This window comes from Globicephala melas, chromosome 21 (genome assembly GCF_963455315.2).
Source record: "Globicephala melas chromosome 21, mGloMel1.2, whole genome shotgun sequence".
NCBI classification, from domain to species: Eukaryota; Metazoa; Chordata; class Mammalia; order Artiodactyla; family Delphinidae; genus Globicephala; species Globicephala melas.
This window is the reverse complement of record NC_083334.1, coordinates 6,268,402-6,292,394: the sequence shown is the minus strand read 5'-3', so window position 1 is coordinate 6,292,394 and position 23,993 is coordinate 6,268,402. Positions and strand designations below refer to the sequence as shown.

The following is a 23,993-nucleotide window of genomic DNA, read 5'->3' as shown; positions in this document are numbered from 1 at the left end:
GACACTTAGCCTAACAGACAGCTATTCAGCTACTACTAATATTGAGGGAGGAAAGAGCAGCCCCTGACATCTGGGAACTCATCTGATGCTCACAGCTAGGCCATGTGTTCTGTTGGACACAGAGGCTCTCGCAGAATATCCTCAGAAGAGGCCACGCGGAAATGGTGATAGAGACAAAAGCAAGGTCACCTCGCATCCCACACCCGCTTCTACCCAAAGGGGCAATGGCTGCTGTTAGCAAATAGGGCTTCCTTCTCACGCTGGTCCGCCCTCTCTGCAGGTGAGAACGATTGTGAGGCTCAGCACAGAATTGCACCCAATCCAGAGCGAGCCCCGGCTGCCCGAGGTCCTCTCCAACTTCACCCCCCACTGTCCCCGTCCTCGGTCCTTCCTCACAGCCTCGTCCTGAGACGCCCCGTGGGTGCATTCTCCCTCGCTGTGATGTCATAAACCCAACTGGTTCAAGTTCAGTGGGTTCCCAGTGGTCACTGGCACTGTCATCTCCAAATGTCACCCTTGTGCTCCGAGGGTCCCGGCCATGGAGATTCAGACAAGGAGTAATGTGGATGCTTCATCCCATAACCATTTTCTCAAGGGTGCAGTGAGCATGCAGTTGCTGGTGAGCCTTTGGCGTGGAGGGGAAAGGCCAGACGTCCTGGTCAGACAAGGCTCTTCTCCTGCCCTGGTCAGAGCCACCGATGCCGTTCTCCATTCCTCCTGACAGAGTCTCTCCTTGACCAAACCCTGCTCAGGCTCCCTTGAACTTTTCAACCAAGTCTACTTCCACGTTTCCTCCGTGCATTGTCCAACTTTAGCAGGAATCCTGTTAAGTCAGTTTTAACCAGAAACCCTCACCCTCCACATCTGATTACCTTCCCTATCTGATTAGGTTCCTCACCCCTTTACAGCCCGCAGGTGATGTCTGATCTCCCTGGCCTGCCTTCAGAGAGAATCTGTTAGGTCAGTTTAGCCAGACTCCCCCTTTACCCCGATGCTTCTTCTTAGTAATTTCCATCCACTGAGCTCCACCTGCTCCTTGGCTATAAACCCCCACTTGTCCACGATGAGTTCAGAGTTGTGCCGGTTTTATACTGAGGTCTCTTTCTCTATTGCAGTAGCTCCTGAAGAAAATCTGTTTTCACCACTCTAACTCTGTCCAGCTCTGGTTTTTCTCTGGCTCTCCTTCCACTGGGCAGAGGCCTGAGATGTCCTGAAGTTTACCAAGGAATTTCATAAAATAATGCAGTTAAAATACATTTTAAAAAACTGGATTGATAACCAGTGTCAGGAGCTTGGTGTATCATGAAAACCCAGAACAAAATAGGACTCTGGGTTTTACCTTTGAGTTTCCTAGGAACCACAGTGGGAGACACAAAAGGACCATAGAGTTTGTAAATGGAAGCAGTCAAAATTTTTTTTTTCCGTTTTTTTTTTTGCGGTACGCGGGCCTCTCACTGCTGTGGCCTCTCCCGCTGTGGAGCAACAGGCTCCAGATGCGCAGGCCCAGCGGCCATGGCTCACAGGCCCAGCCGCTCCACGGCATGTGGGATCTTCCTGGACCGGGGCACGAACCCGTGTCCCCTGCATCGGCAGGCGGACTCTCAACCACTGCGCCACCAGGGAAGCCCAGCAGTCAATTTTGATTGGAAGCTTTATCTCTACCACCTTCTACACTGTGTTAGAGAATGACTCCTGTGTATATGTGTGGCATGTGGTGTTTGCAGGGGATCTTATCTAATCTAATCTGGTTCTCTCATTCTCTAGCTGTGTGGACAGAAGTCCAGAGGGGATGTGATGTACGCAAGGGTGTAGGTGTCAGAAGTGGGATTCCACCTATCCCGACGCCAATGACCAGCTTGATTAGCTGGTCTGTTGCTTTATCTCACGGTGACTGTGGTCAGATGAAGAAACTTGTCTCGGTCTTCAGCCTTTCCCTCCAGCTGCTGTCCCTGTGGGTGGACTCAGACTTGGGGGTGGACGTGAGGCAGGGCTCCACAGCGGGCCTCGGGCTCACCTTCGGCCATGGCATCTGTGTGCCAGCAGTGGCAGGATGGTTCTGGTCCCTCGTGGATTCCTGCTGACCCCCATGCCCTGAGCCACCCAGGGCTCTGCCACTAGGATGGAAGCTTCTACCTGGGCCGGTGCCTAAGTTCGGGCTGATGTTGGCCATGGTGGCGGGAAAGGGCTTGGTGGCCGGCAGAGGTGAGGCAGGCCGGGCAGGGCTGCCCTCCCCCAATCTCCTCCCAGAGACGGACATCGTCAGAGTTGCCCTCCCACCGTCTTGGTGTGAGGACATGGCCCCTTCAGTTGTGGCACTGAAGTAGAGTGTGGAGCTCTCCTGTCCTTCCCCTCCACCCAGCCACCCCCCTGCACCCCTCCCCTGCACCCCAGAAGCAGCCCCGTCTCCTTCCTTCGGGCTGCCCTCCTGCTGCATAGCTGACGGCTTCTGGGCAGGAGTTTTGTCACGATCATCGCTGGCAAAAGAGACGTAATTTGAAGTTTCGTCAGCCTCTGCTCTGGGGACAACTGGAAGCTCAGAGCCTTCCTCTGAGGTTAGGGGTTTGTGGGGTGACAATGGGGGCTCTTGCTGGGAGGATGGGGGCTTCCTCTCCTGGTTGCAGTGTTGGCTCAACCCCCATGGAGGGGAACAAAAGAAGCCAGGATTGTCTTCTCCAAAGAGTGCGTTGATCTTTGACACATTTCCCGTTTTCAGGGCAAGTTTCACCAATAGCCAGTGGTGATGGCTGAGGAAAGAGGCCTCCCCAGCCATCTGGCTTTCCATCCCAGCCTGTGGGGGACCCCACTGTGGGCTGGGGGGCTTCCCCAGGCTTGTTAGCACATCACTTTCCTCTTGGCAGGTCCCCAGGCTCTCCGGCCCCTCCCCAGCTGGCCCCGAGGCCCGGGGAGGAGAGTCTCCCTCTGCTTTATCACCCCCTGCAACGCCACAGGACTTCCTTACAAAGCCCTGCCAGATGTCTGTGGATTTAGGATGGAGCAGGCTGTAATAAATGACCAGCGAGACGCTGCCTGAAAAAGAAGAAAAAGAGCACAAGGTTAGCTTCTTTGAAGTCCTGCGTCCTCGCTGTGGTTTGTAGAATTCCAGGTTCTGCAATTTTGAGTGGAGTCATACAACTTGGGATCCAAAACAGGACTCGTTGGAGCACCAGAACTGGATATTTGGGGGGAATTTAAGTCTTCTCCAGCTCCCATAAGCTGCAACTGCGTCTACACCTGAAAATCTAAGAACAAAGTCTACGTCCTGTGGATTCTATGGCTTCGTCCTTGAGGCATGCTCCAACCGAGTCCTCTAGACGTGTGTGTGAGAGAGAGAGAGACAGAGAGAGGTTTGGTAGAAATGATCATTTTACTCTCAGAAAACTGGGTCAGATACTCAGAATTCAACCATCTACTCACCGGTTGATGGATTCCAAAGCGAGGGGAGGGGGAGGTAAGGAATCATGTCAAAAACAAGACCCAAGCAGAGGTTAAACATACGCATCAAAAACCTCGTATCAAGGAATTTCCATGAACAGCAACAATACTTCCTTTGTGCATAAACATCTTAATCACATTGTTGTCAGGTTCATTTATTTTGATCAGAAGTGTTGGCTACGGCAATAATTCATTTAACAGAGCTTTCCAGTAATCCTCCCACGTTATTTCCAGCTTCCTGTTGTACTGGACCAGGCGCCTGGTTTCAGGGCGCTCGGTATAAACAGCGTGAAACCTGACATAGGCGGGGAAGGAGGGGGGAGAGCATCGCAGGGGCCAGGAAATCGCAGCAAGGATGGAGCTAGAAGGAGACTAAGAGACGCCCCCTTGCATCCTCTCAGGGTACCTTTGGGGGAATGGAGACAGAATTCCTGTGGGATGTGACCGAGTGTTGTTTCTGCAGGGGGCTCGGTTCCGGCCGTTTCTATACGTTGTTCCAAGTTCTCACAGCCAGCGTGAGGGAGGTATTGTCACTCTCCTTCTACAGTGAGCCACCCGAGACCAAGAAATGGGAGCTGACCCCCTTCCCCGCCATCCTGCAAGTCCCAGGTACATGTGTTCAGCGAAGGTAGACTCTCCCTGAGGCAGCGTGTTTCACCGGGTTCCTAGTTGCAGCCCCAGGCTGGCATGCAGTAGGTACTCAATAAATGCTTATCAAGGGAGCTCAAGATGGCAGCCAGAGTTGCTTCTTTATAGCCTGTGCTCCGCTGACTATAATTCATGTCCCATGTTCCCACTGAGGACTCCCTCCAGCACCACAGGGGAATCAGCTCAGGCTGCCCCAGGAGCCCCACACATTTTAGGAATGGTGTCCGACATCTCTTTTCCAACTGGAGCGTGAAGCAGATTGGGCGGGGGGGACCTTTTTACGTCCGACCCCGCTGTGCTCACAGGACTCAGTGAGAACTGGAAAATCCGAATGAGTGGTTGGGTTGCCCAGCTTCACCGTCCCTTCATCCCAAGTGTCACGGTGCCCACGCCCCCAGGAAGGATGGCTCGAGCAGTGCTGGGAGCTGCCGTGTGAGAGAGCCTGGCCGCTTCATGCCTGGGCACCCCGGGCACTTCCCTGCACCATGGCGCCTGGCATATATATTATTATTTTAAAAAGGACCAACCAGCTGTCCTACGATAGGCAGGTGGTTGGCACACTGAGCTTCATCCAAACCACGGACCAGTCCTCAGCAACAAAGGAAGGGATACTGACACACACGAGGGCTCAGAAGAACTGCCGGGGAATGGCGCTCCGTGAACCAAACCAATGCCCAAAGCCACACATTGTACAATTCCAGCTGCATAACATCGTTGCAGTGACCAAATCATAGAAATGGAGGACAGGTTAGCGGTCGCCGGGGGTTACAGAGGAGGTGGAGATAAGAGGAAGTGGATATGGTTTTAAAAGAGTAACAGAAGGGTCCTTCTGGCCACAGAAGAGTTCTCTCTGCATCTTGAATGTGTCACGTCAACATCCTGGCTCTGACGTTCTGCTTGTAGTTTTGCGGGAAGCCACCACTGGGGTATGGGGGAGGGATGCAGGGATCTCTCTGCGTTCTCTTTCCTCTCCCTCCCTCCCTCCCTGCTATCCTTCCTTTCTTCCTTCTTTCCTTCCTTCCTCTCTCTTTCAAACTCTCTCTTTCATGCACAATTTTGAAAATTCTCCCTGTTCCTTACCATAATACCTTCCATCCATCCTCCTAGATCCGACTCTCAAGTTATCTTCTCGGTGAATTACTTTCATGCATCTCCAGCCACATTAGCCGTCCTTGCGTCATTTCTCACTTTACACTCTTTAAAATGTTTTTTAAAAAACAGTTATTGATGTGGAGATCTCTGTATTATTTCTGAAAACTTCAATCATCTCAAAGGTAAAAGTTTAATTTGAAAAAAGAAGGGCTGACTTGGCCACCGGCATCTCTAACGAGCCTTGGTTCCTGACAACGGAGGGGGTCGAGCTTAAAGGCCACCGCTGGTTCGTGGCCCTCGAATACTTGTTTTATGGCCACGTTTATGAATCTGCTCCGTCCCTGGAAGAGTCATCTTCATGTCTCCAAACGCTGGAAGCTCCGGGGCGTTTCCTCTCCCTGGTCAGTGCTACCCCGACGGGCCTGTCCAAGCCCCGGCTGCTGGCCACGTAAAAGGACCCTACTCCCCGCCACCCATCCTCCTGCGTCAGAGGTCAGGGCTGCCTGGCGGTGCCCCGACTCCCACGCGCTCCCCCCCGGGATTTGGGTGGCCAGAGGCAAGGCCTTGGGGCGCGCGCGGGAGCTCGGGCCCCGAGTTGTTGCGAACAGCAGGAGAAGCCTCTGCCCTGGACCGTGTTTCAGAAGTGCAAGGACCCGCGTGGGACATTCGGGTGTTGTCCTGGAAGCTCTGGCAAAGGCTGCAGAATGAGGGCGCCGCCATCGCCGGGCCAGCGCGTGCTGGGGCAGGAGTGCGGGGAGGAGGCCGACAGCAGGGGTGCGTCTTCTGTTATTTTCCAAGTGCAGGAGAGGAGCTCACACCCGATCTGCTAAGCCGGGTTAGCGTGGTGGGCACAGCGTGGACCTTGGAGCCGTTCCCTCATCACGTAACCGATCATCTTAAACCGCCAGGCCGTGTGGCTCTGCCACTCCCAGACCGCCTGACCTCGCGGCATCGCTTAACCTCGCCTTTGCCTCACCCCAGGCTGGGGGGAGCTCAGCCCCTCTCCTAGGGTTCTCGTCGAGACACCGCATGTGTGTGGAGCCAGGAAGGCCCCTGCTCTGCCCCCTGCGCACCCACTGCCTCGATGCTGGAAAAAGAGCGGGAGCTTACGTCCTTGACCCCTGCCAGCGCGCCAGAGAGGGTCCCACCCCCGAGGCAGCCCCTGTCTCACCAGCAGTTCCTCTGAGCACAGCCAAGCAAGGCAGACGGAGGCTGATCCGGTTTGTCGTGCCCCTGTGGGAGCGGCCTTGCCGCCCGCAGGGCAGGGAGCTTCCCTGGTCTCCATCCAGCTGCTTCTGAGCACCGTTTCCTACCCTTGGAGGGAGCTTATTGTAAAGAAGCAAGTTGGGGTAGGGAGGGAGGGGCTAGGAAGGAGACGTGGGGTCTTACCGATCAGAAATCCAGACAAGACTCCGGCTACCGTCCACAGGCTGGTCCGCGACGCTCCCTGGAGAAAATCCGTGGCCAGCAGCACGAGGATGGTGTTCTGAAGCAGCATGACCTAGGGCACCAGAAGCAGAGTCAGCACGCTTGGTCGGTGCAGGCAGCCTCGGGACGCTCCCGTCCTGCGATCCGCTGCAGCTCCCTTCAGGGCCGGGGGCTCTGTCCTCGTGCCCACGGGGCCCTCCTGGAAGCAGGGTCAGGGTCGAGTGAGCCTCCCTAGCAACGGGGTGTTCTCCCTGTTCTCAGTGCAGCTCATTAAAATGTCTGCAGAATCATAAACGCACAGGATGTAAGGGCACAGCTCACGAGGCTCGGGGGAGTCCCTCCGGTGAGTCAGGTGGGGCTGAGAGCGACTTTTATTTCCTACGTTATATGCTCCACATTCTCATGTTACATTAACTGTATGCACCTGTTGGCTTTACCATGCAATAATTAAAAGTATCTGCAGAGCTCACAGTGACCCTGAATTCCAGTAAGCCATACTCAACACACTTTCGTAACAACTTCAGAATTTTGTTTTCGAATATTTACCTCTTTAAAGGTAAATCTGGCCCCTGGCCACCAGGTGGCAGCAGGGGAGGTACTCTTGCTGGCTGAACAGGAAGCCTTCCTCCCGGGCCTGAAATAAGGGCAGCTCTTACAGAAGGCTCTCCGTACCTCCCGTCCAGGCGGGCTTATTAGCTAAGGTTTCCAAAGCTAATAATTTTAAATATAAGTTAATATAAAAATATTTTAATATAAAATATATCAATATAATACAAAATATATTTCTTAAAATAAGTAAATAAACGGGATGTAATTCAAAGATGATGTATTTAAACACTGTAGGAGACATTTTTTTAAAACCCTGAATTGTCATACTATTATGCTAAAAGTCTTCCAAGGTTTGGCATAGCCATTCACTGGCATCATTTTAACTCTAGAAAGGTCAGATAAGGAGAGAATAAAAAATGATATTAGGGGCTGCTTAAAAATCCTAAGAATACCCACTTCCCCATGCCTTAGGCTCTGGGCAGCTGTGTTTCAAGGGTCCAGCAGATGTTATTTCGGTTCTAAACGGCACTGCCCAGCAGCCCAGCCTGCAGAACTTGGAGGTACTCTCTCTCCTCAAATCAACTACATCTCATCAGCTGTCTGGCCCTCTTGACATATACAAACTCTTAAGTTTGTATATGTCAAAACAAAACAAAACAAAAAAACTGGTAGTGCAGACTGTGGAAAAAAAAATCCATCTCCTTTTTCCCGTCCTTACTGCCATTTCACAGTTCTTAACTTCCTACTTCCTGTCAGGGTTCTACTGCAGTCTCTCTTCCCCACCATTGTCGGGGTGACCCGTTTCACCTGCACATCAGGCATTGTCATCCTCCCTAACACACCTGGAAACAGCCCCACCTCCACCCAGCGTCACGTGTCCACTCCTTGACAAGGCAGCGGTCCTCTCGACAGTGTGTCCCGACTCTCCGGTCCAGGGTCACCTTCCTACAGGCTGCCCCCTAAAGGACTGTGACTGTTGATGTTATGTGTCTGCTTGACAGGGTCAAGGGATGCTCAGATGCTGGTAACACATTACTTCTGGGTGTGTCCGTGAGGATGGGAAGAGATTAGCATTTGAATCAGTAGTCTGAGTAAACATCACCTTCACCCATGCAGGTGGGCTCCGTCCAATCTGTTGAGGGTCCGAATAGAACAAAAGAGAGGAAGAGGGAATTCTCCTTCTCTTCTTGAGCTGAGACATCCACCTTCTCCTGTCCTTGGACACCGACCTCCTGGTTCTTGGTCTTCTGGACTTGGACTAAATTACCACGGGCTTCCCTGGTTCTCCAGCTTGTGGATGGCAGACCGTGGGACTTCTCAGCTTCCATAACTGCATGAGCGAATTCCTATGACAAATCTGCTCTTACCCATCCATACACATCCCATTGGTCCTGTTTGTCTGGAGGACGCTGACAAATGCAATGACTTTCCACTGACAAAGACCCTCTTCTTGACCAAACGACTCAGACAGGCTCCCCTAAGCCCTCTTCTGGACGAGGCCTCAGCCTTGGCCTATAAAAACTGCAGACTCGTAGCGGAAAGGATTTTGCCCACCTCTGCACATTAAGAGACCCGAAGCAACACTACCATAGTTTCTAACAGCTCAAGGCTGCCCCCCTAGCATGATGACCCCAGCTGCAGTTAAGTCCCTGCTTAAGAAAGCTCAGGGCTGCCAGGAGAACTTACCGTTCATTCCAGCCAACATCTGGTCACAGGCAGATGGGCCCTGAACCTCCTCTTAGGGGGCGTTACCTCAGAAAATCTGCAATTATAAATCCTTTCTCTGTCCCTTTGAAACGTACATCTTTTACCACCCAGAGCTGTCTTCTCCAGGACCTGAGGACCATCTCTCTGAAACCCACACATCCCAGGAGACGACTCTCCCAGCCTGTGAGCTCCCTGCTCTAAGGTGTGTGAACACTCTTCACGACAGAGACGGGAAGTGTGTTTCTCATCCCGAAAGTGCCAACTAACACCCCAGATGGTGAGGTCGCACTGACCACACCCCTTCACTCCCCGACTCTGCTGGAGCCCACGCTGTCCCACGCCATTCTCCCTTTAAAATATGCAGTCACCTCTGCACAAATTGAGGTCAGCGTCAGTCCACGCTGGACCCCTTTCCTTGTTGCGACTGACTTAATAGAATCTGTTTTCATCGCCGTCAACTGGTGTCCGGGTGTGTTTAACTCGGTACCGTCCACACTGGCTTTCCTATGGCCTCCCCGCACCCCGTGGCCTTCATTTTGCTTCTGCGTCTTTGCCACTCCACACTTGAAACTTCTGTAGCGTCTAAGTTCTGTCTTTTCCTATTCGATCACTCTGAACTCAGTGGTCCGGTGACTAGGACAGCTGCAAAGAATTAAGCATTTGTTTCCCTTCCTTATGTAACAGCCCCCAGAACTCCTGGCACAAGGGTGTGAACGTGACAAAAACAAAGAAAGAAAAGCAGCAACTGTGAAACGTCTCCTTACGTAGTACTGCTTCTCAGGCCGCCCATGGGCATCGGCACGTGAACACGCTGCTCCGGTGAACGGACGATGGAAAAGTGACCCTCAGGTTTATTCACGGTGCATGGGGGCGGGGCCCTGCCACACACTCAGTCCTCACCCCCCGCAGTGAGATGGGCCTTGTTACTCCCGGTTTCCACATGTGGAAACTGAGGCTTGGTGGGGCTCTGTGACTCGTTCAACATCACAGGTCCCCTTTGGTCTGTGGGTCCCGTGGTCTATGGGGTCACCAAGCTCTACGGCGCTCTCCTAAAACCAGGAGGTGAGCAACGCCGCCCACCTGCTGCTAGACAGGAGCTGCACCTCCAGGCTCTTCTCTTTGTTCCCCCCTCCATCCTGGAGCGCCTGCACCCCTGAAAGTCTCTTCAACTTTTTGTATTAGTAACAGCCACTATTTGCTGGTTATTTCAGCCCAAGTTGTTTATTATTTAATCTTCCCAGGGACCCTGAAAAGCGGGTAGGTCTTATATCACTGTCACAGGGACACCGAGAGGTGGGTGGCTATGTCCTGATGTGCTGATGAAAAAATAGGTCCAGAGAGTTTAAATTCTTGGCCACGTCATTTGGTGACAATTAATGGTACAGCCAGGGTCCCACGTAAGCCCGTCTGATTCCAGAGCCTGTGCTCCGAAGCCCTGGCTGGTCCTCTCTCCTTTGCCGTTTGCAATGCAGTTCAACTTCCCCCTTCTCATCAAAAGTATCCCCGGTCATCCCAGTAGGAAGTGACACTCCTGTGGAATTCAGACGCTGCTTTCTCTGCCAGCATTTGTCCACATTCTGCCTCTTTTAAAAACTTGTTTGGGTAGAAGCTTATCTCCTCCATGGGACCAGAAGCGGCCTGCAGACAGGCATTACGTCATCTTTGTGTTTTTCACACTATCTAGGACCACAGCTGTAACTCAGTGATTGAGCTGATTAACAAGGGCATCGCGTATATGACACAGAATAGAACTGTGATTGTATTTATCAGATGGGCTGACGTAGAGAGCGGCTGAAAAACATCGCCAAAGGCGCCACAATCCTTGCCGCAGTAACTACGTGGAAACGACTGGACGTCAGGTTGCTATTTTCAGAGCCCATCATCTCTGTTCAAGACTATAATTCCCTTTAGATTTTTTCCTAAAATTAAGCTATTCCTTCTTAATAGATATGTGTGCTCAAGCGCACACACACACACGCATGCACGCACACGTGCTACGTATACAGTAAAAGCTGGGATTAAACAAAACTGTCATCACCACTTGCCGTGTAGAACGTGGCCATCCGGCTTCGGGAAGGGCTGTCCCAGAAGTTGAGGTAGCAGAGGATGTACACGGCACCCGTGAGCAGGTTGAACAGCCTCCAGCGGCAGGTGCTGTCCACGATGTCACTCTGCTGAGCCACGAGCCAGAACGTCATCACCAGCCAGTGGGCACCTGCAGAGAGCGGCCTCGGAAGTCAGGGTCCTCGGGGTGGGGGGGGCTGAGGGAGGAGACGGGGCGGGGGTAGGGCAGGAACTCGGAAACCAGGGCCTGTAGCCCTCCTCTCTGTTCTGACTGCATCTGACTCGGCACCCAAGAAAACAAATGAAAACCCAGAAGAGATTCAAGGGCCACAGAAAACCCACACTTTTAATTTTGATCCTCATAAAGTGTAGCTGACCTAATTTGGGGATGAGCAAACAAAAACTAGCTTCGGTAACACTCACTAAATATTGCGTACTTAGGCCTTTTTAGTTCCAGAAAGTGTTTAAAGAGCCAGTGACACAACTGATTGCTCACTGTTTTTTAATCCCTGCTCGAAGGGCTAAAACCCTCCACATCCAAAGGAAAGATCTCTATGCAGTCCAGCTGTGATATTTGTTCCTATAGTTTAGGAGGAATGTCATACTGGCGTTTGAACTGAAATTTTTTTAAAAAACGAATTAAAAAAAAAGCTAATGTCTCTTTAGGAACACAATTTCTTTCATAGATTTCTGCTTTCTGCCAATAAATGTATCCGTGCTTGTTCTAGGCTCAAGTCTAAATATCTCTCAGTGCTTTTTGTTCCTTCTTGTAGAGGGTGTTCCCTGATGACCGGAAGAGATTCCTCTCTGGGCAGGGACACACAGGCCCCCTGCAGGCATCCTGCATCATCAGGCAGACTCCCTGTCATCACTGGTCAAACCAGGTGCGGCTAGACTGAGGGCTGAGGGGGGCTTTGGATTCAGTGGAAATGTCCTGTTTGAAACAGAGAAGACGGCTAAAACTCAGCATTTGAATAACATGGAGGGCTTTGGGAGGCTATGAGTAACAGCACAGTATGTACTGCACGTTTCTGTATTGCGTCAGGGCACGTGGGACCCTGTGCCTCCCTCCTGTTTAAGTGTCAGTTTTACTAAGGATTTTCAGCCCATGATACAGAATGTGGAGCCCTCACAGCAGCTAAGGCTGCGCTCTGGGGCTGGCTGGTCCTGTGAGCGCTGGGCTCTCTGAGCTGCAGGCGCGTTTCTCCAAAGAGACCCTGCATGCATTCCTCCTCTCCCTGGACACTCGTGGGCTGAATCTATTCCTCCACATTCTTGAACTTGGGCTGGCCGAGACCGCTTTGCCAGGCAGAATACAGCAGAAGCCATGCTGATCCAGTTCCGGGCCATTCCACCCCCTTTCTCTTGGAATGCTCAGCTGACATGTCCGAATCCAGATGACTTTGCCGAAGAGAAAGGGTGGAGGAGCCCTGGGTGCCGGACGTCTGTACAGCCAGCCCAGTGGCCCCGGGCAAGAACCCCCGGCGGAGCCCAGTCAGCCCTCAGAACCGGGGCTGTTGATCATGAATGGTTCTTTTTTTTTTTGCGGTACGCGGGCCTCTCACTGTTGTGGCCTCTTCCATTGCGGAGCACAGGCTCCGGACACGCAGGCTCAGCGGCCATGGCTCATGGGCCCAGCCGCTCCGTGGCATGTGGGATCTTCCCAGACTGGGGCACGAACCCGTGTCCCCTGCATCGGCAGGCGGACTCTCAACCATTGCGCCACCAGGGAAGCCCTATTGATTTGTTTTTATAGACACATGCAAAGTACGATTAAGTAAAAGGTTGAATAAGAAAGTCAAGTCTACTTTGGTTTTAGGTGAAAACTACATGGTGGTCTGCTACATTATCATCTGTAATTTTAGCAAATATTTTATAATTTAAAAACATTTAATAATTATAATAAATGAGTTATATTGTGCTCAATATAAGCGCTCAATAAATACAAGGAACTATCACATTCTTATGTTAGAAAACCCATCTTTAGACTGGTAACAAAAAATGCACAACAATTTCTAAAACAAACGTGATGGTTATATATATATATATATATATATATATATATATTTTTTTTTTTTTTTTTTGCGGTACGCGGGCCTCTCACTGTTGTGGCCTCTCCCATTGCTGAGCACAGGCTCCGGACGCGCAGGCTCAGCGGCCACAGCTCACGGGCCCAGCCGCTCCGCGGCATGCGGGATCTTCCCGGACCGGGGCACGAACCCGCGTCCCCTGCATCGACAGGCGGACTCCCAACCACTGCGCCACCAGGGAAGCCCCATGAATGGTTCTTGTAAGGCATTAAGTTCGGGGTGGTTTGTCAGGCCCCAATAGATAGTCGGAACGTATGCTCAGCTCACCTGCAACAACCAGAACCCAGACGCGGTAAACTTGGAAGAACAGAACCAGACTCAGAACGCGGGCTCCCACCATGCCCATCCTCCAGAGCAGCTGGCAGCCGAGGGCCGTCCACGGCATGGAGAGGTGACCCGGCTTCATGGCGCCCATGGCACGAGCATAGCACACCAGGGCCCAGGACAGCACAGACCAGGAGCACAGCGCACTCATCCCTGGAAGCGAAGCGCACAGGACAGCCTAGTATTTACAGGACGTTAACCCTTAACAAAATCTGACTTCTCAGAGGGCATCGTCCCCTCCGTGCGAACATGCACGTCTTTCTCTGAAGAAATGAGGGCGTGCGGGAGAGCTTTCCTCTGCTTAACACATGGGCGCTTGTCCCCTCAGGTGGGCTGGGCTCTCCGTGTTCACCCTTTAAGAGAAGCATCCCAGTCACTGCTCCTCAAGCACCTCTGGTTTATGACGAAGCAGATCCTAACGGCTCTGAACGTGCTATTTCATCCCAAACGCACTTTGCCATTCAATCCATATAAAGGAGGTTTAATCAGAGAAATGAGACCAGGACATCCAATGGTTCCAGCCTGCACCCTGGAGTGAGAGCCAGCAGAGGATGCACGTTTGCTGGGACCCGAGTTGCTCTGATTCCATGGCTCTCGAGGTGTGAGGCTCAGACTGCAGAGTTAGTCCCGGGGGAAACAGACACCCTGATTTCACAAGAGGCAGCACGCTGCACCTTCCCAAGGTGCTTTCAGGGTCATCTGACTATTTCTGTCCCATGGACTGAGCCCCGTGAAGGAAGCTGACCCCCGGGAACTCATCGCCCCAAACAAAAGCCAGTATTAACCATTCCCTTGGGCTGCCCTAATTCTCCCAAACAGGAGATCTTAGGTTGCCAGGTTTTGCTAAATAAGGGGTTTCCTTCTGTCCGCCTTGAGAAGTCGGACAGTCTGAGGTCAGTGGCAGGAGACACTCACCCGGCACGATACCAGTGAAGTCCGAGGCGAGAAAGACGTATGTTTGAAGCAGCAGGTGGGGCCCGACCTGCAGCAGGGCTTCCAGGAGGCGCAGGGCCGACAGGTCGGCCTCCTGCATCCGCAGCTGGTCCGAGGCGGGGGCCTCCCCTTCGTTTCGGAGAACAGGGGCCACGGCGTCCCAGTGCCTGAGGAAGAGGAGAGCCCAGGACTCAGAACCACACCGTGATAGCTTAAACAGGAACCCCCTTCTCTGGTTTATCGCGTAGAGACCGATAGCTTTCCAGGGGTTAACTGATCACATCTACACCCCAAGTCCCTGAGCTCTGACTCCAGAGTGAAGGTAGCACGTCTGACCCAAGTGCTGCAGCAGGTGACCTTGCCCAGCAAGGCCCGGCCAGTGGAACACACTCTGGCCACACGTGGAAGGGGTGCTAGGCCGGGAGCCTGGACCACACAGGTTTGCTGCGGGCTCTCTCTGAGCCTGCAAAGTTTAGAGCTAACCCTGAACTACCTCCCCGGCCCCAGGGCCTCTCGGGATGGGAATTAATCCACTTCCGCTGGACAGCGGGAAGGGCAGGGCACCATCGTGGGGTGTGCAAGGACGGGCTGCCCTGGCTGCAGGGACACACGTCCAGGAAAGGGAGTCAGTGCAAGAGAAGAAAAAGGAGGAAGTGCGCCTGTTTCATTCTACTTCCCCCAAACCCACCCTAGAAACCTTTCTGATGCTTCCATCTTACGAAAGCCGACTGGAGGTACCATGGGTCGCTGTCCCGCGCCCCCAGGAGGGTCGCGCACGCATAAAAACGACACCGTTCCCCAGGCACGTGTGGGCTCTGGGGACTTCGGGTTTTCACAGCAGTTTCCCACTCACGCGCCCAGAAGCAGGAACACGGTGATCCCTACACCTGCCTGCAGCAGGGGCTGGCGTGCCTGCCAAGTCCATGTGCAATTGCGAACTTCTGTCCTGTCCAAGTTCAGAAAAACTGGGAATCGTTTTAATTTACCGACTCCTGAAAGAGAGCTGAGTGCGCCTTTCAAGTTACCCCGAACGCCCCCACCTCTGATCTCCGGCCAACATTTCTACGGCCAGAGCAGAAGGGGGTCCTCTTTGAAATGGCTTTGTTCAGGGTACACAGGGCCCAGGAAAGACACTTAAGAAAGACAGCTTTCCTCTTTCATGATTTGGATCCTGGAGTGAACTGATTTCTTACTGAGTCTTTGAAGCCGTAATCTCTGACCCAAATATAATGTTAAGAAAAAGCATATGGGGCTTCCCTGGTGGCGCAGTGGTCAAGAATCCGCCTGCCAAGGCAGGGGACACGGGTTCGAGCCCTGGTCCTGGAGGATCCCATATGCCACGGAGCAGTTAAGCCCGTGTGTCACAACTACTGAGCCTGAGCTCTAGAGCCCACGAGCCACAACTACTGAGCCCATGCACCACAACTACTGAGCCTGAGCTCTAGAGCCCGTGAGCCACAACTACTGAGCCCGCGTGCCTAGAGCCCGTGCTCTGCAACAAGAGAAGCCACCGCAATGAGAAGACAGCGCACCACAACGAAGAGTAGACTCCGCTCGCCACAACTAGAGAAAGCCTGCGTGCAGCAACGAAGACCCAACGCAGCCAAAAATAAATAAATTTATTTAAAAAAAAAAAAAGCATGTGAAGCTGAATACGGGAGCTTCCCTTTCAGTCCTGAATCCTCCATTCTGGGGACGTGCCAATCTCCCTTCCTACCCTCCCAGCCGCCTCCATTCATTCCATGTCCATCCTTATTGGGCTGCTCCCACCTGCTGGAGACTGCAGAGGGTGCAAACGAAATTGAAGACCTTCTCCGGAAGCCCAAGATTCAGTTGTGGAAAGCAAGCCATAGACACGCGAAAAGTTTTAAGCAGGAAGAAAGACGTGTGAAAACGAGAGGGGCGGAAGGGGTCCCGGGGAGAGAGGAAAACATATTCAGGGAAAGGAGGGACGGGCATACTCAGGACAGGGACAAAGCCTGAGGGAGCACGGTGGCGCCGGGGGGGCAGGAGAAGGGCCACTGAAACGGCGGTCCATCCTGGGGCAGCAGAGGCCTCTTCTGGCCCAGCTGAGGAGTTGGGTGTCCCTCCTGGACCAGTGGGAAATGGAGAACCAGTGGGAATGTGATCTACCTGGTTTTCGGAATCGCGTTTCTGGAACCTGCTGCAGGGGGAGGGACTCAGGCTGAGATCACTGGTTAGGGGGCTTCGGGGGGCCCAGGTGAAAGCGGAGGTACGGGGCGGTGAGTGGGAGGAGGAGGGCGGAGGTGGGAACGGATGCTCTCCTTCCAGGTACTCACCAGCTCCTGCCCGGATTTCTGGCCGCCTGCCTGGCCCTTGGACTCTCCCTTCTCAGTTCCTTTCCTGTGCCATCTCTAAGGGTCTTATCTGACCAGTTTACTCCTTTACTTAAACCTTTCCAGTGGCTCTCAAACCCCTTACCTGGTGGACAAGCTCCTTCATGGTCCAGCCCAGTCTGTCTCCATCCACATTGCTCTCGTCCAGAAAATCCTTACCCCGCACTCACAGCACAACAGACTTCTAGTTTTCCAAAACCACCACTTCCAGCACTTCCTTCTGCAGCAGCTTTGCTGTTGCCTGGGTCCGAAGTGCCTCCCCTTCCCACGTGCTTCCAAGTCCACCTCATTCTTCAGCCCTCCCACGACGGCTCCTGTGTCCGACGGCGGTTCCAGACGTGAGCACCATCAGAGTCACCAGGTGGGCTGTTGAAAGACAGGTTGCCCGGCCCCAGGCCTAGAATTTCTGATTAAACAGACGCGTTTGGAGAATTATGAGGCGTTTGCCGTGATGCCAAGTGGGTCCCGGTGAAGCTCGAGAATTTGTGTTTTTAACGAGTTTCAGGTGATGAAGACGTCTCTGGTCCAGAGATGCACCGTGGCAAACCCTGGGGCTCCCAGCATCCTGTGAACATCTCTCTCTTCTTCTAATTCACTGTTCCAGCTTTGTTCACAATTTGGCCTCAGACTGTGCCTTAATCACGTGTCTCCAGTCCCTTTGGTCACACAGGGTTAGTAAACATGAACGAATAAATACCGAGCATACTGAGCTGTGTTGATGATGGTCTAAGATTTCTCGTTGCACTAAGGACAACATGCACTAAAAATTGACGTTTGTTAACACGTTTAATTAAACTAACTTGGTCTTTGGAATGATGTCTCTCAGCAAGCTCCACTGAACAGCTTAAATAAAAAACCAAACGTATCCGCTTCCCCCGGAATAGTCTATCGTAGCCCCACAAGGTGAAGAATTAGTGATGCTCCTCTCCATCTTAACACTTTATGGGGACGTGAAAGCTGAGGCAGTGAACGGTGGAGGTTTCCGCTAGGACTGTACCTTTTTTTCAACTTTTTAAAATTGCGGTAAAATGCACATAACATAAAACGTACCATCTTTACCGTTTCATGAGTACAGTTCAGTGACGTTAATAATTTAAATTTCCTAATTGAATAGATTATTGACAATTTGCAGTAATTCATAACGGTGTGCCACCATCACCACCATCGTCCTCTGTAACCCTTTTCATCTTGTAAAACTGAAACTCTGTCCCCATTAAACAATAAGTCCCCGTTCCCTCCTCCCCCGGCCCCTGGCACCCCCCCCATCCTACTTTCTGTCTCTATGAACTTGACTCTACGAACCTGACTACTCTAGGTGCCGCATGTAAGTGGAATTATGTATTTGTCTTTTGCGTGGCTTACTGCATCATGTCCTCCAGAGTCATCCACGTTGTAGCATATTACAGAATTTCATTCCTTTTTTCCGTTGTATGTACAGACCACATTTTGCTTACCCATCATCTGTTAATAGACATGTGGTTTGTTTCATGTTTTGGCTACTGGGAATAATGCTGCCAGGAACATGGGTGTACAAAGATCTCTTCCAGACCCTGCTTTAACTTGTTTGGATATATACCCAGAAGTGGAATCGCTGGATTATCTGGTACTTCTATGTTTAATTTTGTGAGGAACTACCATTCTGTCTTCCACAGTGGCTGCACCATTTTACATTTCCACCGTCAGTGTGCAGGGGCTCCAATTTCTCCATATCTTTGCCAACACTTGTTTCCTGGGGTTTTTTTTTTAAACAGATTGATGTTGAATAGAACTTTTTTTTTGTTGTTATCTGGAACTTAGATTATGCAATCATTCCAGTACCTAATTAATTAATTTATTTATTTTTGCTGTGTTGGGTCTTCGTTTCTGTGCGAGGTCTTTCTCCAGTTGTGGCAAGCGGGGGGGCCACTCCTAATCGCGGTGCGTGGGCCTCTCACCATCGCGGCCTCTACCGTTGCGGAGCACAGGCTCCAGACGCACAGGCTCAGCAGTTGTGGCTCACGGGCCTAGTTGCTCCGCGGCACGTGGGATCCTCCCAGACCAGAGTTCGAACCCGTGTCCCCTGCATTAGCAGGCAGATTCTCAACCACTGCGCCACCAGGGAAGCCCTGTGTTTTTTTTGTTTTTTTGTTTTTAAATTTATTTATTTCTGGCTGTGTTGGGTCTTCGTTGCTGCCCAGGGGCTTTCTCTAGTTGCTGCGAGCGGGGGCTGCTCTTCCTTGCGGTGCACAGGCTTCTCATTGCAGTGGCTTCTCTTGTTGCGGAGCACGGGCTCTAGGCATGTGGGCTCAGTAGTTGTGGCTCGCGGGCTCGAGAGCGCAGGCTCAGTAGTTGTGGCGCACGGGCTTGGTTGCACCACAGCATGTGGGATATTCCCGGACCAGGGCTCAAACCCCTGTCCCCCGCATTGGCAGGCGGATTCTCAACCACTGCGCCACCCGGGAAGCCCTACGTTTATGTTTTAAGTCCTTGCCTTTTTTACAAGCCACTTCATGAGGTTTGCGTTTAATTGGTTTTTTGTTGTCAGTAGATTCTTCTGCATTGCGTTACGACCCCTTTCTAAATGCTATTTGTATAGGGCTGTGCAAACAGAACTGTTTTGGCTCCTCCTACAGGTGCTTTCGCTGAACTGCAGTTTTCTGAGCGGCTTCTTTGCTGGCCCTGACTGGGAATCAGTCTTGCGAAGTTCCGTGTGGATGTGCTGAAAGACACTCCATTACCCAGTGTCTTCTTTGTGAAAGCCCAATAAGCTGGTTGCAGGATAGGGAATAGATTTCTTGTCTTCTACTTTAACTTTCAAAGTTTTCTTCTAAGGAAGTAGATTTCCATTTGTTTGGTTTATTTTCTATCGCAGAAGCATTGCAAAACCACGTAGCTTCTTGCGCTTGTTACAAAACTGAGAGACAAATCTGCGGTTCACCGTGAGCAAGGGTAATTGTGCATTTTCTGGCGTTACCTTCATTTCCAACATCCCCTTCCGTTTCCTGACTCTTCTCACTTCTTTTCTTTTTTCATGCCTTTTTTTTTTTGTCCTTTTAAATTATACATATATATTTTTAGTCACCTTAACTTTTTTTTTTTTTTTTTGGCCGCACAGAGCAGCATACGGAATCTTAGTTCCCTGACCAGGGATCGAACCTGTGTCCCCTGCAGTGGGAGCGCAGTCTGAAACACTGGACTGCCAGGGAAGTCCCACTAACTTCTTTTTTTTAATAAGAAGAGATATAGATGACTAGTTGTTTTTCCTAATTTCTAATTTTCCTGTCTCTCTTCATTTACCCATTTTAGTTTTTTAAAAAAATATATTTAGTATTCATGGCATCATCTGAGAAACTTGGGGAAGATGAGTGGGGGTCAGTATTGGACACCAGCATGGAAGTGGATACATGTGAGCCGGACGCTGCCCCATCTCTGAAGAAGGCACTGGATCAAATGGGACCAAGGGTCCCCTCGGAGCCCCAGAAGACAGATCTATCTGACAGTTATTCAGGAGGCTTCTCTCAAGTGACTGGCCCTGACTTCAATCTTCTTTTGAGCTATGACATGTTTGCTTAGGGGAGAGTTGATTCATTTTTTTTCAATAGGTGCTCTGTCCTTGAGGTCGCAAACTTGATGACTATAACGTACCACGTGGTCCCTGGAAGGACCGGAGCCCTTAATGGTTTTCATACCAAGTTGGGCAGACGGAAGGGTCAGCACATGTGGGTAGCGCCCAGTACAGGCTCCGATCCTCCCTGAGTCCAACAGGAAAGCCAGCTCTGCTCTCTTCCCACTGGTCAGAGTCCTATCGTTTCAGAGGAACCACATGGCTTGAACACAAAGGCTCAGCTTTAGGCAAAACTGCTGTAGCTGAAAATGCTTCTGCTGCCTTTAGAGATGTAGGGTTCCAGCTCCGAGGGGCCCAGAGAAATTCGGGTGGTTGGGTGATGTCTTTATCAGAAGTACCCTCTGCCTCCAAGCTGAGATTCATTCCCTCCTCAGACGCAGCTGGGAAATCAGAAAACTCACTTCAGCGCCTCCAAAGAAAGCCTTGGGCATGGCTTGAAGGCATAAACCACCCAGGACAGCCAGCAGCGCAGCCCGAGATCTGAGACTTGGCCGTGACTCCTGATAGCCTTTCTATCCTCAGCGTCTACAAGTTCATGTGCTCTTGAGCCGGAGGCCGTCACCGATCTGATCTCCCAATTTTCTCCCTTTTAAAATTCCTGGCAACTCTATGGGATTACGAGGCTGCTGAGAGCTGAAATTTGCCCCAGTGTAAGCTCACTGCCGCATCTCCCCTGACCCTCCAGGAATCCAGGTATCCCAGGGAAAATAACACCTTACCTGCTGCACTGGCGGGCCACAGCCGAGCCTGCTGAGTGCTAGGCCTGCCCAGGATGCCTTTTTACGGAAAAATGTGGCCCTGGCACCCAGATGGCTTCTTCTCGCAATAAAGGCTTAATGCAAATGTTACCAGGCCGACCCCACTGCTGAGTCTGCTTAAATCTGTGTCACCCTCCTGGAGTGAGGGAGTAGGTGTTTACAGGGACCGGCCCTAACTGAGTCACTTTCCATGGCTCTAAAGGCGAGACCAACTGAATTAAACACGAGCACATAGGATTTGGCCCAAGTCAAGAAAAAGGTTTTGAAGGGTCACGGCTCCTTCTGGCAGGAGCCCCTTGAGGATGTTCAAGGAAGTTCAGGCTCGGTGAGGTGACCAATATCAGAGCAAATGTTCAAAGAGGCGGCTTCCAACGTTCTCCCAAGCCTGCACTTTTGTGACCCTAAGGATGGAATACGTATGCGCAGAAGAACCCTCCTATCGCGCGTGTGAAATCACGCTTCAGGGTTGAAAGGGGCTGCCTTACCGCTTCCACACGCCAAGCTGGAGGAGGTGTAGCACCACCAACGAGCAGCGACTTTGATGTCCATCTTCTCGGAACCAAAGGTAGCTCAGGCCCTGGACCAAGAAGCCAGGTAGTAGCACAGAGAGGGCCAGCCACCCCCAGAGGAGCCGGCCTGTGGTGAAGTAGTAAACCACGGTGCAGAGGCCTGGGGACCAGAGGAAGGACCAGAGGGTTAGTGGAAGGCAGGAGGGAGGGACCAGCAAACGCTGTGTCCCTACAGCCAGCAGTGCTGCCTGCTACACCTAGCCTGGAGTGGGCAGAGCCCGCGGGCAGTCTAGACCGGAATGAGGTCGAATGAAAGCGCCAGAGCTTCCCAGAGGATCCCAAAGGCCAGACACCATAACTGTACAAAGGGACTGTTGGATCGCATAGGACAGCGTGCAAAAAAACCCCACAAACACCTGTACTTAGTACGGGCTCAAAAATGTAAAACGTCCTCTCTGGGGGCGGCTTCATTTATTTTATTTTCGAGGGTTGTAGGATAGGGTCAGGGAATGGAAAGAGCTTGATAAATCTAGGTTAGGATCCGCCCTTCCTGATGAATGACAATAGACGTGGGTGCTTACCTCTGTCCAGTACTAGCAGGTGCTCGGGACTCACAGTAATTGTTTTACAGGACTGTTGCTTGGGTTCCCCAGTGTTAGAGTTTAACATGGATTTATGGGCACGTAAAGCTGTGAACTGCAGCGGTAAGAGAGCGCTGCCCCAGGTACAGACGGGTTCCCCGAGAAGCCACTCCTTGGTGCCCAGGCTCTGTCTCTTGCGCTAACCATCCGGCACACAAGGCAAACCAGGAGCCCCAGGCACCAGAAGCCTCTGGGGGAGTCACCGCCCTGCCCAGTCTGAGGAACGCTGAGGCCCAGGCGTTCCTAGCTGGGAGGGAAGGAGGACCCCACGTCCGCGGGGCCACCTGGGGTGGGTGCTGAGACCCGGGGTCCTGTCTCATCTTAGCCCTGCTCAGTGGCGGCGCTGGAACCCGGAGCTCTGGAGCCGATCTCAACGTGGGACCTCCTCTGGGCGCCTCTGAAACCTCATGGCGGGGACGACCCCGGGGGGCCTTCGTGGACCGCGGTTCAAACAAGGGACCCGCCGACGCGGCGCGGGGGCAACTCCCTCCCAGGAAAAAGTGCAGAGCCAGAGCCCGCCGGGGTCCCCAAGTGCCTGCGAGCTGGGGAGTGGCGAGGAACGCTGGGGGCTCTGGATGCTGAAGCCCCGTTAATTCCACTCCCCCACCCCTCCCCCCATCTGCGGGGGCCCCGCGAGGAAGAAGCGGCTGCAGGGAGCCGGGCGGCAGCGGGCGGAGGCCTCCGCTCCGGCACCGAAGGAGTTACAAGTTCAAACTGGAAAGGCGCTGAACCGCCCCGCCCTCGGACCCCGCCTCGCCCGGCGGACCGCGCTCCCGACGCGGCCACCGCGTCCCGCGCCCGCCGCCTCCGGTCCAGCTGTAGACGGTCCTCCCTCCAGAGCTCCGCGGAAGCCGAGCCCAGTCCCACCACAACCTGGCCCCAAGCGGCTTCCCCCACCGCCCAGACCCCCAGGCCGGCCGGATAGTGGGGAGAGCAGGGCGCCCCCAGGCCCGCGTGCAGCGCCTCGGGCACCTGCGGCACTTTGCCGAGTCCTGGAGGCCTTTCTGGGGGGGCGGGGCACGTGTGCCGCGACTCCTGCAGAGGATCATGCACCCGCTGGAGGGGGGGGGGGAGGATCGTGCACCAGCCGCGGAGGGGCCTCAGATACACGGGGACCACGCATGCAAGGGGGAGGGGGCGGAGGGGTGCGGCATTCATCCTCGGGGGCAATCACGCATCCCCGGGAGGGTCGTGCATTCGCGGGGATCTACCAGGGACTGGGCGGGTGGGGTGCCACCGTGCGTGCACCGGCGCGCAGTGCTGGGCGCAGGCGGGGAGAGGCCGCCGCCGTGGCCGGGGTGGCGTGTGGGTCCCCGGGCGTCAGGATGGGTCGGAGGGGTGAGCGTGGCCTGCCCGGCACTCACGCGCGCTCTGCTCGGCCGCCAGCAGCAGGGCGGAGAGGCCCAGGACCCCCGCGTGCATCCTCTGCGCCCGCCGCGCCGCTGGCCTGCCTCCTGGGCTCCCGCCCCTTCCCCTCCGGCCGCCCCGAGACGGGGAGGGTTCCGGCCGGAGACCCGACTGCAGGATGCATTTCGGCTGAGCCTTTAGGCGCAGAGTGTCTCGTCCTGGGTTTTCCCGAGTAGCTAGACGGGTCGGAGGGAGGCAGGGAGGGGGGCAGAGTTGTCTGCTTCCTAAGCAGGGAAAGTACCGATTACACGCGGCCTCTAGATGTGCGCAAAAGCAGTTCCTCTGCCGTCCCCCAACCTTATAACGGGCCCTGGAAAAGTACTACGTGAACCTTAGGACCGCAGGTCGGTGGTCAGCAGGAAGTTAAATTGGCCACCGCCTCCGGAGCCGCTGAAAGGCAGTCTGGTCAACCACTAGGCAGAGAGCACATGTGGGTCTATGGAAGGAGTT

At 53.1% G+C, this 23,993-nt stretch overlaps 1 protein-coding gene across 1 annotated transcript; it reads right to left on the bottom strand.

The window, feature by feature from the left end:
* Window positions 1-1,430: 1,430 nt before the first annotated feature.
* On the bottom strand, window positions 1,431-23,589 carry XKR5 (XK related 5). Its single transcript, XM_030883940.2, has 7 exons — window positions 23,501-23,589; window positions 21,472-21,655; window positions 14,250-14,434; window positions 13,278-13,487; window positions 10,902-11,071; window positions 6,562-6,673; window positions 1,431-3,027 (listed from the first exon to the last, which is right to left on the bottom strand). The coding sequence occupies exons 1-7, from the start codon at window positions 23,556-23,558 to the stop codon at window positions 1,898-1,900; spliced, it is 2,049 nt and encodes a 682-aa protein (XP_030739800.2). The 5' UTR covers window positions 23,559-23,589; the 3' UTR covers window positions 1,431-1,897.
* Between the last annotated feature and the right edge of the window lie 404 nt (window positions 23,590-23,993).

Bases quoted from the DNA above. Each gene is read 5' to 3' on its own strand.
- XKR5 (XM_030883940.2), bottom strand. From the start codon at position 23,558: ATGCACGCGGGGGTCCTGGGCCTCTCCGCCCTGCTGCTGGCGGCCGAG. The intron at 21,656-23,500 runs GTGAGTGCCGGG...TCTGGTCCCCAG, and splicing joins GGCGGCCGAGCAGAGCGCGC to GCCTCTGCACCGTGGTTTAC. The intron at 13,488-14,249 runs GTGAGTGTCTCC...CTTCGCTTCCAG, and splicing joins CTTCACTGGTATCGTGCCGG to GGATGAGTGCGCTGTGCTCC.